General features: G+C 35.9%; 1 protein-coding gene across 3 annotated transcripts in view; it reads left to right on the plus strand.

The window, feature by feature from the left end:
* Window positions 1-12,646, plus strand: part of gng12b (guanine nucleotide binding protein (G protein), gamma 12b) — a 79,496-nt gene extending 66,850 nt beyond the window's left edge. For all 3 annotated transcript variants that reach the window (XM_022675416.2, XM_015606929.3, XM_022675415.2), the window contains 2 exons: window positions 1,319-1,434; window positions 6,532-12,646. In XM_022675416.2, coding sequence (XP_022531137.1) covers window positions 1,342-1,434; window positions 6,532-6,657 — 219 coding nt within the window. In that variant the 5' untranslated portion in view covers window positions 1,319-1,341 and the 3' untranslated portion in view covers window positions 6,658-12,646. The remainder of the gene's footprint in view (window positions 1-1,318; window positions 1,435-6,531) is intronic.
* The last annotated feature ends 306 nt before the right edge of the window (window positions 12,647-12,952 follow it).

Raw genomic sequence — 12,952 nt, forward strand, 5'->3', positions numbered from 1 at the left:
AGGAAGGAGTAGGTTGGCTTCAGTTTGTACAAACCTAGTCTGGTTTTGGCCACTCAGTTTGTTTCTAATTCTCTTTGACACACACACACACACACACACAGACAAAACCCCAAGTTTACACACTGCTAAATCATGTACCTTACAGCTCCAGTGCAATACTAACTTTGCATACTTGACATAACTGTGGGCTAAATTGTGGGATAGTGTGTAGATTTGATTGTTTTTAAGCTAAAAGAAGTTTCTACACCAGTCTAAAGCCCCATACTGAGCCCATTCTGATGCACAATCCATCCCCACCCACCACTGCGGAAACACAGGGCCCCCCCAGTCTCTGCAAAAAGCATGCTACCTATTGTTTGTGTGTGTGTGTGTGTTTGTGTTTGTGTGTGTGTGTGTATGTGTGTGTGTGTGTGTGTGTGTGTGTGTGTGTGTGTGAGTGTATGGGGCTGACTGTAGGCGTGTGAGTAAGCTGGTGGTGTACGTGTGTAGACATCGTTACAGTGTGGCTTCTGTTTTGTGCACACCCATGCAGTAGTGATTAAGCTTTACACTGGCTCTGATTTAAGGCAAATGTGTTTCCAGATGTGTTGTAATACATAGGATGTCTGTATTATTAGTGTTTCTGGAATTCCTTGTTTTTTGAGAGATGTTTGCATTAAAGATAGCTACGTCTCTTCTCCATATAAACATGAATCATCACCAAAATCAAACAATTAGAGTTCTATTGTGAACATATCCTAAAGCCATATTCTGTTGAATTTTTTCACATACACACTGTTTATTACTAAACCCAGATCTGGTCTAATACATTTTAGTCTTGTGATTTCTGCTGGAGTTACGTTTACAAAGACAGTTCCAGCCAGATGCTGCCGGTCACGATCATGACCACCCTTCTTTGGCATATTTCTGGTACACACGTATTAAATACCCACACAACTTTTGAAAAATCCAATGCCCATCCATCTGCACCCACTATCAGATCTCACTCCATCTCCCATAATTCATATCGCTTTGCCACAAGCACACTGACCAGTGTTTAACCACACTCACAAGATAGCCCCTCACAACTTACACAAGCCATACCCTTTGCTAACTTTACAGTAACTGATCAATCTACACATTGCTACTATCTTACGACTTTTTATTTTACGTCATGAGAGTTTAATTATTCAGGAAGATTGATGAACATGCATAATTCTGCTAATTGATATCTCCCTGTGACATGTGAAATGTAATGTGAAAATGTAAAGTGACAAACTGTTCTTCTGAATCACATGCATCAAGTTTTAACTGTTTTTTGTCTCTGTGTTTCCTGCAGGTGTGCAGATATTTCCACCAACAATGTCGTCAAAGATGCAGAGTTCAAATAACATAGCGCAGGCACGGAGAATCGTACAGCAGCTACGGATAGAGGCCAACATAGAGAGGATAAAGGTAAAGACTTACACACACATACTACTAAATTAATTGGCCACATATATTGCATACAGCATTGCTAGAAATGCCACTTGGCTTTATTAAAAAATAGTGTGTGTGTGTTAAAGATGCATAAAACAAATCAAATATTATTTTATATTATATTATTATTGTTGTTTTTTGGTATTTTATTTTGTGGCTGCTGCGGTTTTATTTACCTATGTGGACATAAGTATTGGGACACCTCCGTATTCATTCATTCATTGTTTATTGCAAAATCAAGGCTATTAAAATAGGCTATTAAGATGAATTCTGCTTTTATTGGAGAAACTGGCTCTACTGTCCAGAATTTGATAACTTTATCCAGTTATCTTCTTGATAACTTTATCCAGTGTTGCTGGATTCATTTTTCACCAAGATCTTGCAGCAGCATTGATCATGGTAGAGTCTGACCGCTTCACAAAGCCTTCTCCAGCACATCCCAAAGATTCTCAATGAGGTTAAGATCTGGACTCTGTGGTGAACTCTCTCTCAATCCATGTGTGAAAAAGATGATCTCATGCTCCCTGAACCCTGAACTCTTTCACAATTCCAGCCCCATGAATCCTGACATTGTCATCTTGGAATATGGCCGTGTTTATCATCAGGGAAGAAAAAATCCATTGATGGAGTAACCTGGTTTATATTCAGTATATTCAAGTAGTCAGCTGACCTCATTCTTTCAGCACATACTGTTGCTGAACCTAGACCTGCAGACCAACTGCAGCATCAACCCCACATCATTTGCTTAGTTAAATCCAGATGGAGACTTTTTATGGCCAGGTAGTGTGTAAACCCCTTTTTGCCCCTCTACAGCCTTTTTAAAATAAACTTTATTAATGCTTTCAGAGTACATTACAAATGTAAATTATACATTTACATCATAATCAACAAAAACAGATCATACATAACATTTTATAAAATTTGTTTTAAACATGTATATCTAATGTCTAGAAAATATTGCATTATTACAATTTTAATGTTGACCAGGGGTATTTCTTTGTGGTTCTTTGTCCAAAGTTCTTAGTCTCTATAGCCTTGCATCTTGCATTAGGCATGGTGCCAAAAGATTTATCTTTATCATTTATCCTATTCTACAGGTAGTACTTTTCTATTGGAGACTTCACAAGCTGTGCTAATTGTCTGCATTTGTGCATCTGTGTCAGCAATAGGTGCACCTTTAAATTGCTAAACACATTCTTGCTGAGTCGTTCTTGTGACACAGTTAAAGACTGGCCTGAATTATTTTGACCTAATTTAGGTACGTGTGTTGGTTGATGTGAATGCCTGGATTTTCTCCAATCAGCCAGAGAATCACTCATTCGGGACGTTTGAGAATTGGTCAGGATGCGCACAGCCCATAATAAAACAGATAGTGGGCTGTTCATGGGCTTATTGACATGTCGCAAGCCCCGAGGACTGTACTGCTGAAGAGGCTGGTATTGTGATGGCAACAGACAGACCTTGCATTGTGTAGACATACAGTGTGTGTAAGCAGTGATCCTTACGTTAAACGTAATCAGAACAATCTGTAGCATTAAAGAGAACACTCTTGTAATTTAAAATTCTTTAGTAACACTTTTTTATGAATGTCATGTCTGTTAGACTCTATAAACATGCTCATAACTAGTCCTGTCACAATAACAATAGTTTGTGAATGATATATCCCAGAAATAATTGTGATAAATGGTATTATTGTCATTTTAAGACTGTCATTTTTGACATAATGATACAACAGCATAACATAGCAATTATACACTTTTAAAGACAATACAACTTTAATAAAACATAGTTTGGGAAATATTTAGTTTTTTCTTCACCTACTGCAGTCCACTATGTTTGAATGGAGGTACAGTTATTAAAATATTTAAGGTTATATATGTGAACAAACATACAAATATACACAATAGAGGATATCACGATTATCAAATATTTTTAAGCTCATATCCATTTATTGTACGATAAGTCGATAATATAATTAAAACACATTATAATGCATTCATAAAGCATTATATATGTGATTATACATATTTATAAAAATATATAACATTCATGTTTGTTTTCTATGCATTATGATTTCTGATGAATTCTTAATGCATCATAAGCTGTGCTTGTAACATTTATCACATCTGGATTAAAATAACATATATTTGTCACTATTAATATATTTCCATGATAGGCATGTGTCACTTTACTTGGAGTGCTAAACGACACAATGTAATACATTAAAATTAATATAAACTGTTATAATAGTTAACATAAATATAATTGATTAGTGATTAAAAGTAATTATAGCATGTTGTGTTAAAACAACTGTAAGCGTTAAGATTCTTGGTATAGACATATAACATCTTATGAACACCACTGATAATACAATATGAGCACAATTCATAATGCAGAATAAACCTAGCTATAATGTGTTATACATTTTGAAAATATAAGTATAGCCATGTTTTAAGTGTCTTATGGATGCATTGTTTTTATATGTTCTAAGTATGTTTATAGACTCTGATGGACATGACATTTGTAGAAAGTGTTAAAGATTCTTCTAATAATTCTGTGTAATAAAAGTGAAGCCATAGAACAGAATTTTAAAATGTTATCTTCAAACGAGAAGGATATTTTACATAAAGGGAAGTGTCTGACGTACCAAATTTCTAACTAATATAGACCAAAATAGCTAATTTCATCATGTGCCACAAGACTCTAAATGTACTAAATTTGAGTTGCTCTCTGAAAACGATTAGGGAAAAAAAAAAACACAGGCCTACTGTAGTTGTTGTTGTTTTAAGCAATGGAGTCTGCACAGTGTGCTTTAAAACACTCTTAAGATTATTCACTTAAGTGTGTGCACAGATGTGTAGCTTTATCTTCTAGAAATCAGTATTTTTAGCCTTATTTAGTGGTGTTAGCAGTTAGCCTGTTTGCTAACATTGTCTGTGCTGTGATGTTAGTGTTAGTATGTTAGCAAACATTATCTAGCTAACTAGCTAAGACTGCACTCTCGCAAGACACAAGTCTTTATCATCAGTACTCAGGTTAGTTAGTCTAAAATAGCTGTACTGAGCTGTGTAATACTCTGTGCATCTGTACCAGAGGCTAGCTTAGCATGGGAGCTTCAGAACCAAACACCATGGGAAAAAACTGCAATTTCTGTGTTATATGTCCGTCTAGTTAATCTATAACTCTAGTCTAAAAGTTTGTAAGTGGAGTTTTAGTCAGACAGATTTAAGTGTGTTCTGTGGTATACAAAATGCTAGCTATCTTTGCTATCTATGCTAGCTTTAGGTAGTCCTCTGATTAGCTGTGCTAAAGATTGTTTATTTGTCAGACTGATGGTTTAACATTTATGTTAGTTCTGATTTTAAAATGTGCAGTGTTCACTTAAATTTCTGTAAACTGAAATGTAAATGTAATTTTCAGTTAAGAAAATAGAATAGAGTTTGATGTTATTGTAGCCACATACACTTAGGAATTGCACTGTTTATGTAAATCCTTGCCCCCAGTAATACCCTATATTGTGGTGATATATGACTGTTTAAAAAAGTGAATCCTGCCCAACCCTAGAACAGACATCTTCAAATCTGCACCTTGAATCCAGTATCCAGTCCTGGACTTTGGGATTCTTGCTAGTTGTGACATTACGTGGCTGAATAATTACATCCGCTGTTCCTGGAAACTGGATTCAAGGTCCAGATTTTAATAACCTCTTACATAGAAGAACACATTTTTATTTGTTCGTAATAAACATTTTAAAGGTCTGGAAACCACACTGTTCTAACTTTAATTTACACACACAAATAAATCATTTTCTTCTTAAATAAAGTTGGTAGTGCACATAAAAATACATAGCATGATGAACAATAAAATTAAACACTAAGTGAGAATTAAATGATATTGCTGCAGACAGCATAGTAATAAAAATAAATAGCCTCTATAAACACATAACCTACATATAAAAAGATTACTGTATACTCCACCATTTGTGTAGCACCATGACACACACATTTCACGTGATTAGCTGTTTTGTAAATATTTAGAAATAGTTTTTTATGGATTATGTAGTTGTTTTCCCTTTTGGTATTTTGTCTATAGACTATTTATTACTTTTTGGGATTTATTTGTATATTTATATATAAGAAAAATCCAACATATATGTTGTATTCCGCATATACATTGTCCTACTCCAGTACTTACTGCATTGGTTAACCACCTGCTCCTGTGCATTTAGTCCGCAAGATACTGGGAGGGTTTGCAGACCTGAACTTATACTTATACGTATACAGTCTTACATCTCATACATCTCTATTGCAAACAAGGAGCTTCTTTATAAAACTAAGTGTAGTTTTTTAAAGAGTTTTACAAGTGTTCAATGTTTTCGCTTACATATATTTTTAAATATAATTAAGCTGCTGCGCTACTTTAAAATGTTCTGAAATGTCATCAAATCACAATTACAAAACTCTGCAGAGGGCTTTTCATTTGCTTTATTTAATTTAATTTGTGCAAGTAGATTAAAAATGAACTTGAACCTGCTATTTATCATTATTTATCTTTGATGTGCAATACTACAGTAGGCTGTTGTTTAATCACTGGTGTAGATTGGTACACTGGTGTTCTACATATTATTGCATGTCTTGACTTGCTTGTCTCTCTCTTTCTAGACAGTTTACTTTATTTCGATTTTTCAATAACATTATTCCTGCCACTGCTTCACAATAAAAAAAAATGAAAGCAGGTGCAATTACAAAAAATTATTATTTTTTTTATATAATTTGGAATGACTAATACGAGAATGTGAAGATGTGGTGGTAGATACCAAAATGCTAAGAATACTGTAAGTTAGCTCGGGTAATGTTACTAGCCTAGTCCTGTACAGCTCGTATATTTAAAATGGAAAATGCATTATTTAATTTAATTTATGTAAATAGACCATAAAAAATGAACTTTAACTTGAACTTTGATACACAGTACAGCACTGTTGTTTAATCACTGGTGTGGATTGTTCAATATATTTTTGCACGTCAATGACTTCTCTCTCTCTCTCTTTCTCTCTTTTAATCTATCTATCTCTAGGTGTCTAAAGCCTCTGCGGACCTCATGCATTACTGTGGCGAGCATGCCAGGTACGATCCACTCCTGATGGGGATTCCAGCCTCAGAAAACCCATTTAAGGACAAGAAGCCCTGCACTATATTGTAGTGGGACGCCCCCCCCATGCTTCAATCTGTGCTCTTTAATGCATCCTTTTTTATAGAAAGAATTTTACCTTAAAGCATTCATTCACTAGTCGCCTTAAAAAAAAAAAAACATCAGCTAACCGCTCATCTTCACTGTCCCTTTAAATTCTCCTGATGCAGAACTCTACACTTTATACACGTTCCTCTCTTATTTCATTCATGTCCAGATCCAAAGGAGACCAAAAACCACTGAGTAATCAAGATTTGCGATGTGAAGATAAAGGAAGACCCCCCCCCCCCCCCTACCCCCACCCCTCTTTTATTCTCAACACTGGAGAGAGAGCTCTTTGCAGTGAGTGGGTTAACTGATGTGGTCTAGACCCGCCTCATCTGCAAATAAAGGCTGAGGCCTCAGTTGAGAAGATCCCAGACAGGTGCTCGTCTCATCAAGCTCAAATAACTGCCTTTGATCATCACACTCTCTTAATGTCTTTTAAACTCCGCTCTGATTGGTGGCTGTAGATAAAAGATAGCTCTTTGAGGCTGTGATGACTCTGTTAACTGGATCTTAGGATTCAGTGAGTCGTGTGGAGGGGAGGGACTGAAGAGTGTAAATTTCACATGGCTCCCTATTCCCTATGTAGTGCACTAGCTTGGCCATGGGCTGCATAGCAGAAAAGTAACATTGCACACTGTTACTATACTTACTACTGCAATCATTAATGGCTTAATTACACTTTTTATTATGCCTATGTTAAAACCTTAAGTATCCACTAATGCAAATACAATATTTTCCTTAAAATCTCTAGAGAGCCAAAATTTGTAATTGTGCTCTCTGCAAATCATGCCCTGTTAATAGATTTGTATCTACCAAATATTAGCTTTATAAATATATATTTTGCTATATTTCTTCATTTTTGGGATAAACTGGGAGGTTCTAATCTTGTTTACCTCTATGTATTTTGTTGGTTCATTCATTTTCCAACTGGCCATGCTAGTATTTTATGTATGTATTCCCTGAAGTATTTCCAGCAGTATTTCCTATAGTAAAGTAAATGTTGTCTTCTTTAAAGTGCTCAAACTGCACAAACAGTGTGATTGTGTGCAGTTTCAAGTTGGATTTTATGCTGATATCAGCCCAATAGCACACAACTGTACTAATTAGCCATATATAGTAATGTACTGGTTGGACTACAGTAAAAAATAAATAAATAAATAATAATAATATTAAGAAGCCTTCTACTACATTATCATTGCTAAGGCCAGCTATTAGGATACTGATTATCTGAGCTCTCATTTTGATTCATAATACTGTTAATACAGCCTTAAATTTGATGCACAGTTAATAGAGGTCTCAATTCAATTCATAATATTTTTGATAGAGCGCTCAATTCAGTTAATGTTAATTTTCAGTTAATGTTAGTACTGCACTCAGTTCCATTCATGGTGTTGTTTAGGACTCTTACTTTAATTTTAAGTATTTTCAAAGGTCTGAATTCGACTTATGTTATTGTTAATAGAGCTCTGAGTTGAATGGACAAACTTGTTAATAAAGCTCTTGGTTCAATTCATAATTCTGTAACTAGAACTCTCAGTTCAATTTATGCTTTTATTGAGCTTTCAGTTAAATTCACAATCTGTTAGTAGAGTTCCCAATTTGATTCAAGATCCTGTTTAAATAATAATAATATTTTATATGTTATTAGCTCTTAATTCAGTTCACAATATTGTGTATAGATCTTTCCCTTTCATTAAACTCAATTCTCACTTCTCAGAGTTTTCAATTTAATTCACAGTATTCTTAATACAGCTTTTAATTGTCTATACCAGGATTATGAATCAGTATTCTCACTAAATTTGAATTTATGTATTTGCAAAACCTATTAACAACATCAGTGCCACTATTGCATTGTGATGTATTGTCACAATGTATCGCCCCTGCCGATTAGCCATTAAAATGTGCAGCCCTTTACTTAGGTATGAAACAATAGTCCTTGACATCCAAGTAAGGCACTATATGTCCAATAGAGAGCCATTTGGAATGCAGCCAGACACTGTGAATGGCTCTGTTGCTCAGTGAAGAGGAAGCAGGTGTCGGACAGTTGCGTCACTGTGACGTATACCGTCTTCATCAGCACCATCACTCCCTCTTTAATTCGCCATGTCTGAACAATGGAGGGCTTTGCTCGGGTCAGCGAGAGGTCACCTCCTCTTACAGAGCACTAAACCAGCCGTGCCCTTTCTTTCCCTTTCTCTCTCTCTCTCTCTCCTCCTGTTTAGTGAACGACTTTACGCTTGTCGTGAATCAGAGAGCATGCCATACACCACACACCAGCCTTTCAGCAGCAGTGTGAGGTCCTGCAGAACACTCTCGCTCTGTCTCTGGGTCACTCTGGGTTTTATTAGGGGTGTACAGCTCTGGCCTCACTTACACTCTTTAATTAGTCTTGAAGGAAGTGATTCAGTGCATCGTGAAATCTCAAGAATTATCATAGTTTGATTAATTTTTAATTCAGAATAATTTTGAACATGAGCACTGTGACTTTAGGAACTATTTGTAAGGTGCAGTCCTAAAAATAAAGGGTCTTAAAAGGGATATTTAAGGAATGTCTGCCTACTTTAATTCCCATTGCTTACTATAACTACTCATCAAGGCTTCACTGACGTTAGGGTCTAATTATCACAAGTTGAAATCTCGGGTCATGTTGCATCAGCAGCCAGAGTCAGAGAAAGCACAATTGTCTATGTCTAAAGCATTTCTCCCCTCATCACTCCCATTGTGATGCTGGCTGGCACAGGCATCTGTTGGCTGATGCATCAGAGCTGGGGATCTGGTGCTTTCCTCTGAGCGCATTGGCTGCCTAGTAATGCTGCATCAAATTTTTCGGAGGGGGCGTGTGCTTGTCCTGAACCTCCTACTGTCGGGAATATTGCTAGTGATAGGGGGAGTTGTGAGAGAGGCTTAACTAGAGGCTTAATTTAGCTCTGCTGAATTGAAAAAAGGGCTAAAAATGAATAAATATTTAAATCATTTTAAAAGTTCTTACATAAGCTTAATAAAAACCAAAAGTGTTTATATTATATTGCAGTGCTTAAATAACCCATTTAAAGCACCTTAATTTGTTAAAGTGTAGTGGCATTTAGAATACGAAATACAGACAATACTCAAGCTTCTTAATGTTGATTTTTTTTAAGAAATAAATGTTTTATGATATTTTTGTGACTCCAAAAAAATAAAATAAAATTATAAAGAATTTTTTTATAAAAAGTGTTATTTGCTTATTCCTTTTTTTTGGCCAACAAATTGAGCACAAGCTTTGTTAAATACTGCTCATTATATCATTATTACAATTCAAAATTGATGCGGTTGAATCATTACCTTCAGACTGGTACATATTTCTGCACCCCTGGTTTATGATCAGAGTGAACTCGAGACTTTTAATGTGAAAATGAGAGAAAACTTGTTCTCATCTGCTGTTTTGCAGTGTCCACTTACCATCAACAGCACTGCCAGGGCCTACCTGGATTATATTTCATACACCGTGCCAAAAAATTTTTTTTTTTAATAGACAGAAAGTTTGACCCAGTTTCCCCCGCCTGCCGAGTCATCGCCTCTGCCTTAGAGAATAACCAACCCCCGGACGTGTTGTTGTCGTCGTCGTTGTTGTTGCCTTGTTTATAGTAGATACAGTAGCAATAGGTAATCCATTGCAGAACATGGTACAGTAATATATTGTAACCCTTTAATGATTCTATGCCTTATTTTCATGTTAAAGACAATGCTTTTTTTGATTGTTTTATCAGTTGATTTCTAATGAAATAGTATTTTCTTCTGAATGATAAGAACTGATCTGTAACTCTCTTCTTCGTGCCATCCCGTCGCGTCTGATCTGACCAGCAATAGTTAATCCTGTAGGGTCACTGCCAGCGCTCCTGTGCAGCTCCTCTCTGAACTCCAGCAGACGAGTGACTAAACCACACGACAGCGTTCCTCCGAATTACTGTGGTGACTGTTATTGTGAATTTTGACATTCCATGTTTACAACAGCTGCTGTTATTAACCCTCTGTGTGCTTCGTAATGCCATGCATAATGTTGTTGATGTGCATGTGTGTATGTGTTCGTGAGTGTATTTTTTTCTTTTTCTGGTTATTTTGTTATTATGATTTTATTAGCTCTTTATGGTGAGGGTGCACTGATCATAATTTTTTAGGCCTGTGCGTTTTTCCAGTTCTGAAAGCAAATTATAGAGGTTATTTGCATTTTGCTCAAAATTCACACACACAAAATAATAAATAAAGTAATAGAACCAATAGACCAATAAAAATAGTTTTACATTGACTTCCATTAAAAGCTTAGAGATTGAAAGTTATTGAAAGTCTTGTCCTTCTCTTGTAGTTGCTTTGATGCTACAACCTTTTTTTAACATTCAGTGGAAGTCAATATAAATAATTTTATTCAGAGTAATTTAATGCAATTTTATTGGTCTAGTTGGTACCTCAGAGGGCGGCTTGGCTTGGATACACCTATCTATATAAGTTGTGAGGTGTTCTTATGTGAGTAAGATTGCTCGTGGCACAATGTCACGTGTGCCAGGAATACATTATAGAAGACATTACCACTCACAGTGGACAGTGCAGTGGATGGAAATTATAGTAAGTCTATAATCTATAATTGACAGTTATTAAAGTCTCCTGTCAGTGTTATTAAGCCTTAGGAATTGTGCCCTTTAGTACAGTGTTACCTAATAATAGTACAGCAATCTGAAAATGAGAAATATTGGAAGAGCACCATTGTAAAATATACATCAATTATTTTTACATACATCATTAAAAACTTACGCCGCCAAAATAAAAGCACATATGTCATTAATTAATTATATGCATTACAAATTTATTCTGACTGTGCACCCTCACTTTTACCGTATTTGCTCATCACACACAACACACACACAGCTGGCAGAACCAAGCCAGTGACCATCTGAACCAGCGAAGGCCTTAATCCAGTGTTTCTGCTTCTCAGTCTTTAAGCACCTGATCACACACACACACACACACACTCTCTCACACACACACACACACACACTCTCGGGTTCGTCTACTGTGAACTAGCAGCCTGCAGTCCAGCTCACTGTGTTCTGGCCGCCTGCGTCTCTGCCAGTGCTGTGGCCTTATACTGACCAAGCCTCAGGATGGACGTAGTGAAGCCTCCGGCTTGACGCTAATGCTAATAAATCTAGCCGTCACTACTTTAGCTATTATGTTTTTTTATTATTATTTTTTTCATGAACCATCATCTCTCTTATTGTGCGTTTTAAATTTCTCTGATTAATAATAAAAGGTTAACGAAAGGTTTTAATTTTAATAATTTTTCTGGATGCAGTGATGCACATATTTAGAACACATATTTAGTGCCATACTGCACAGTACAGTATGAAGCAGATATAGAATTATAATCAGATCTGAGTATTTTAATCACTAAGCAACTTTACCTGTTGTCTGCTGAGTAATTTGTTACAGGTTTTTTTTCTGCCTGCATGGCCTGTCAGGATGATATTCTGTATTTTTCCTGCAAAAATTGCAGGAAAATACAGGGCATATGAGCATAGTGTCATGCCCATATATTGTCAATACGATAAATAAATGACATAATTATGTTGGCAGGCCGATGTTTCGCTATCGTTGCGTGTTGTTAATTGCGTTTTCTCTGTACCGTGGTCACTCGTTCCTGAAGATGATTCTGTATCAACTGTGTGATGAACTTGCTGGAGCTCTTCAGTCTTTCCCTCTCTCTGTTTATCGTCTTTGCCTTTAATCTTTTGTTGCCTTTTCATTAAAAGAAAACTTTTATTTTAATATGAAGTGCACTCATTCTCATTCTCACCGTTTCGTGTGGATTGTTCTTTTAGAAAGAAACTTTTACCTGTGAAAAACAAACAAACAACCAACCCATATTCTGGTGTTGCAAATGTCTTTATTTTCCAGCTAAAGTGAAATATAATTTTATTCTCAACTCTCCTGCCTCCTCTGGATTTATTTCTTGATTCGTTTCTTCATTATACAGGCACACTTCCCCTTTCCCCTCCCATCCTTTGGAGGATATAGTATTCACAATTCTTTGCTTAAATGGAATATTTACTTTGCAATTACTTACAATTGTTAATACAATCTTGAAAATAGTATTGGTTTTGCACCATTACTTTTTAAAATGTAATAGTACCATATACACTGCCACAAAAAAAAAGGTCAATAATATTTGATTGAACTGTGGCACTGTTTCTATAAGCTTCTGCAATGTCACAAGATTTATTTCAATCCA

Source organism: Astyanax mexicanus, chromosome 5 (genome assembly GCF_023375975.1).
Source record: "Astyanax mexicanus isolate ESR-SI-001 chromosome 5, AstMex3_surface, whole genome shotgun sequence".
NCBI classification, from domain to species: domain Eukaryota; kingdom Metazoa; phylum Chordata; class Actinopteri; order Characiformes; family Acestrorhamphidae; genus Astyanax; species Astyanax mexicanus.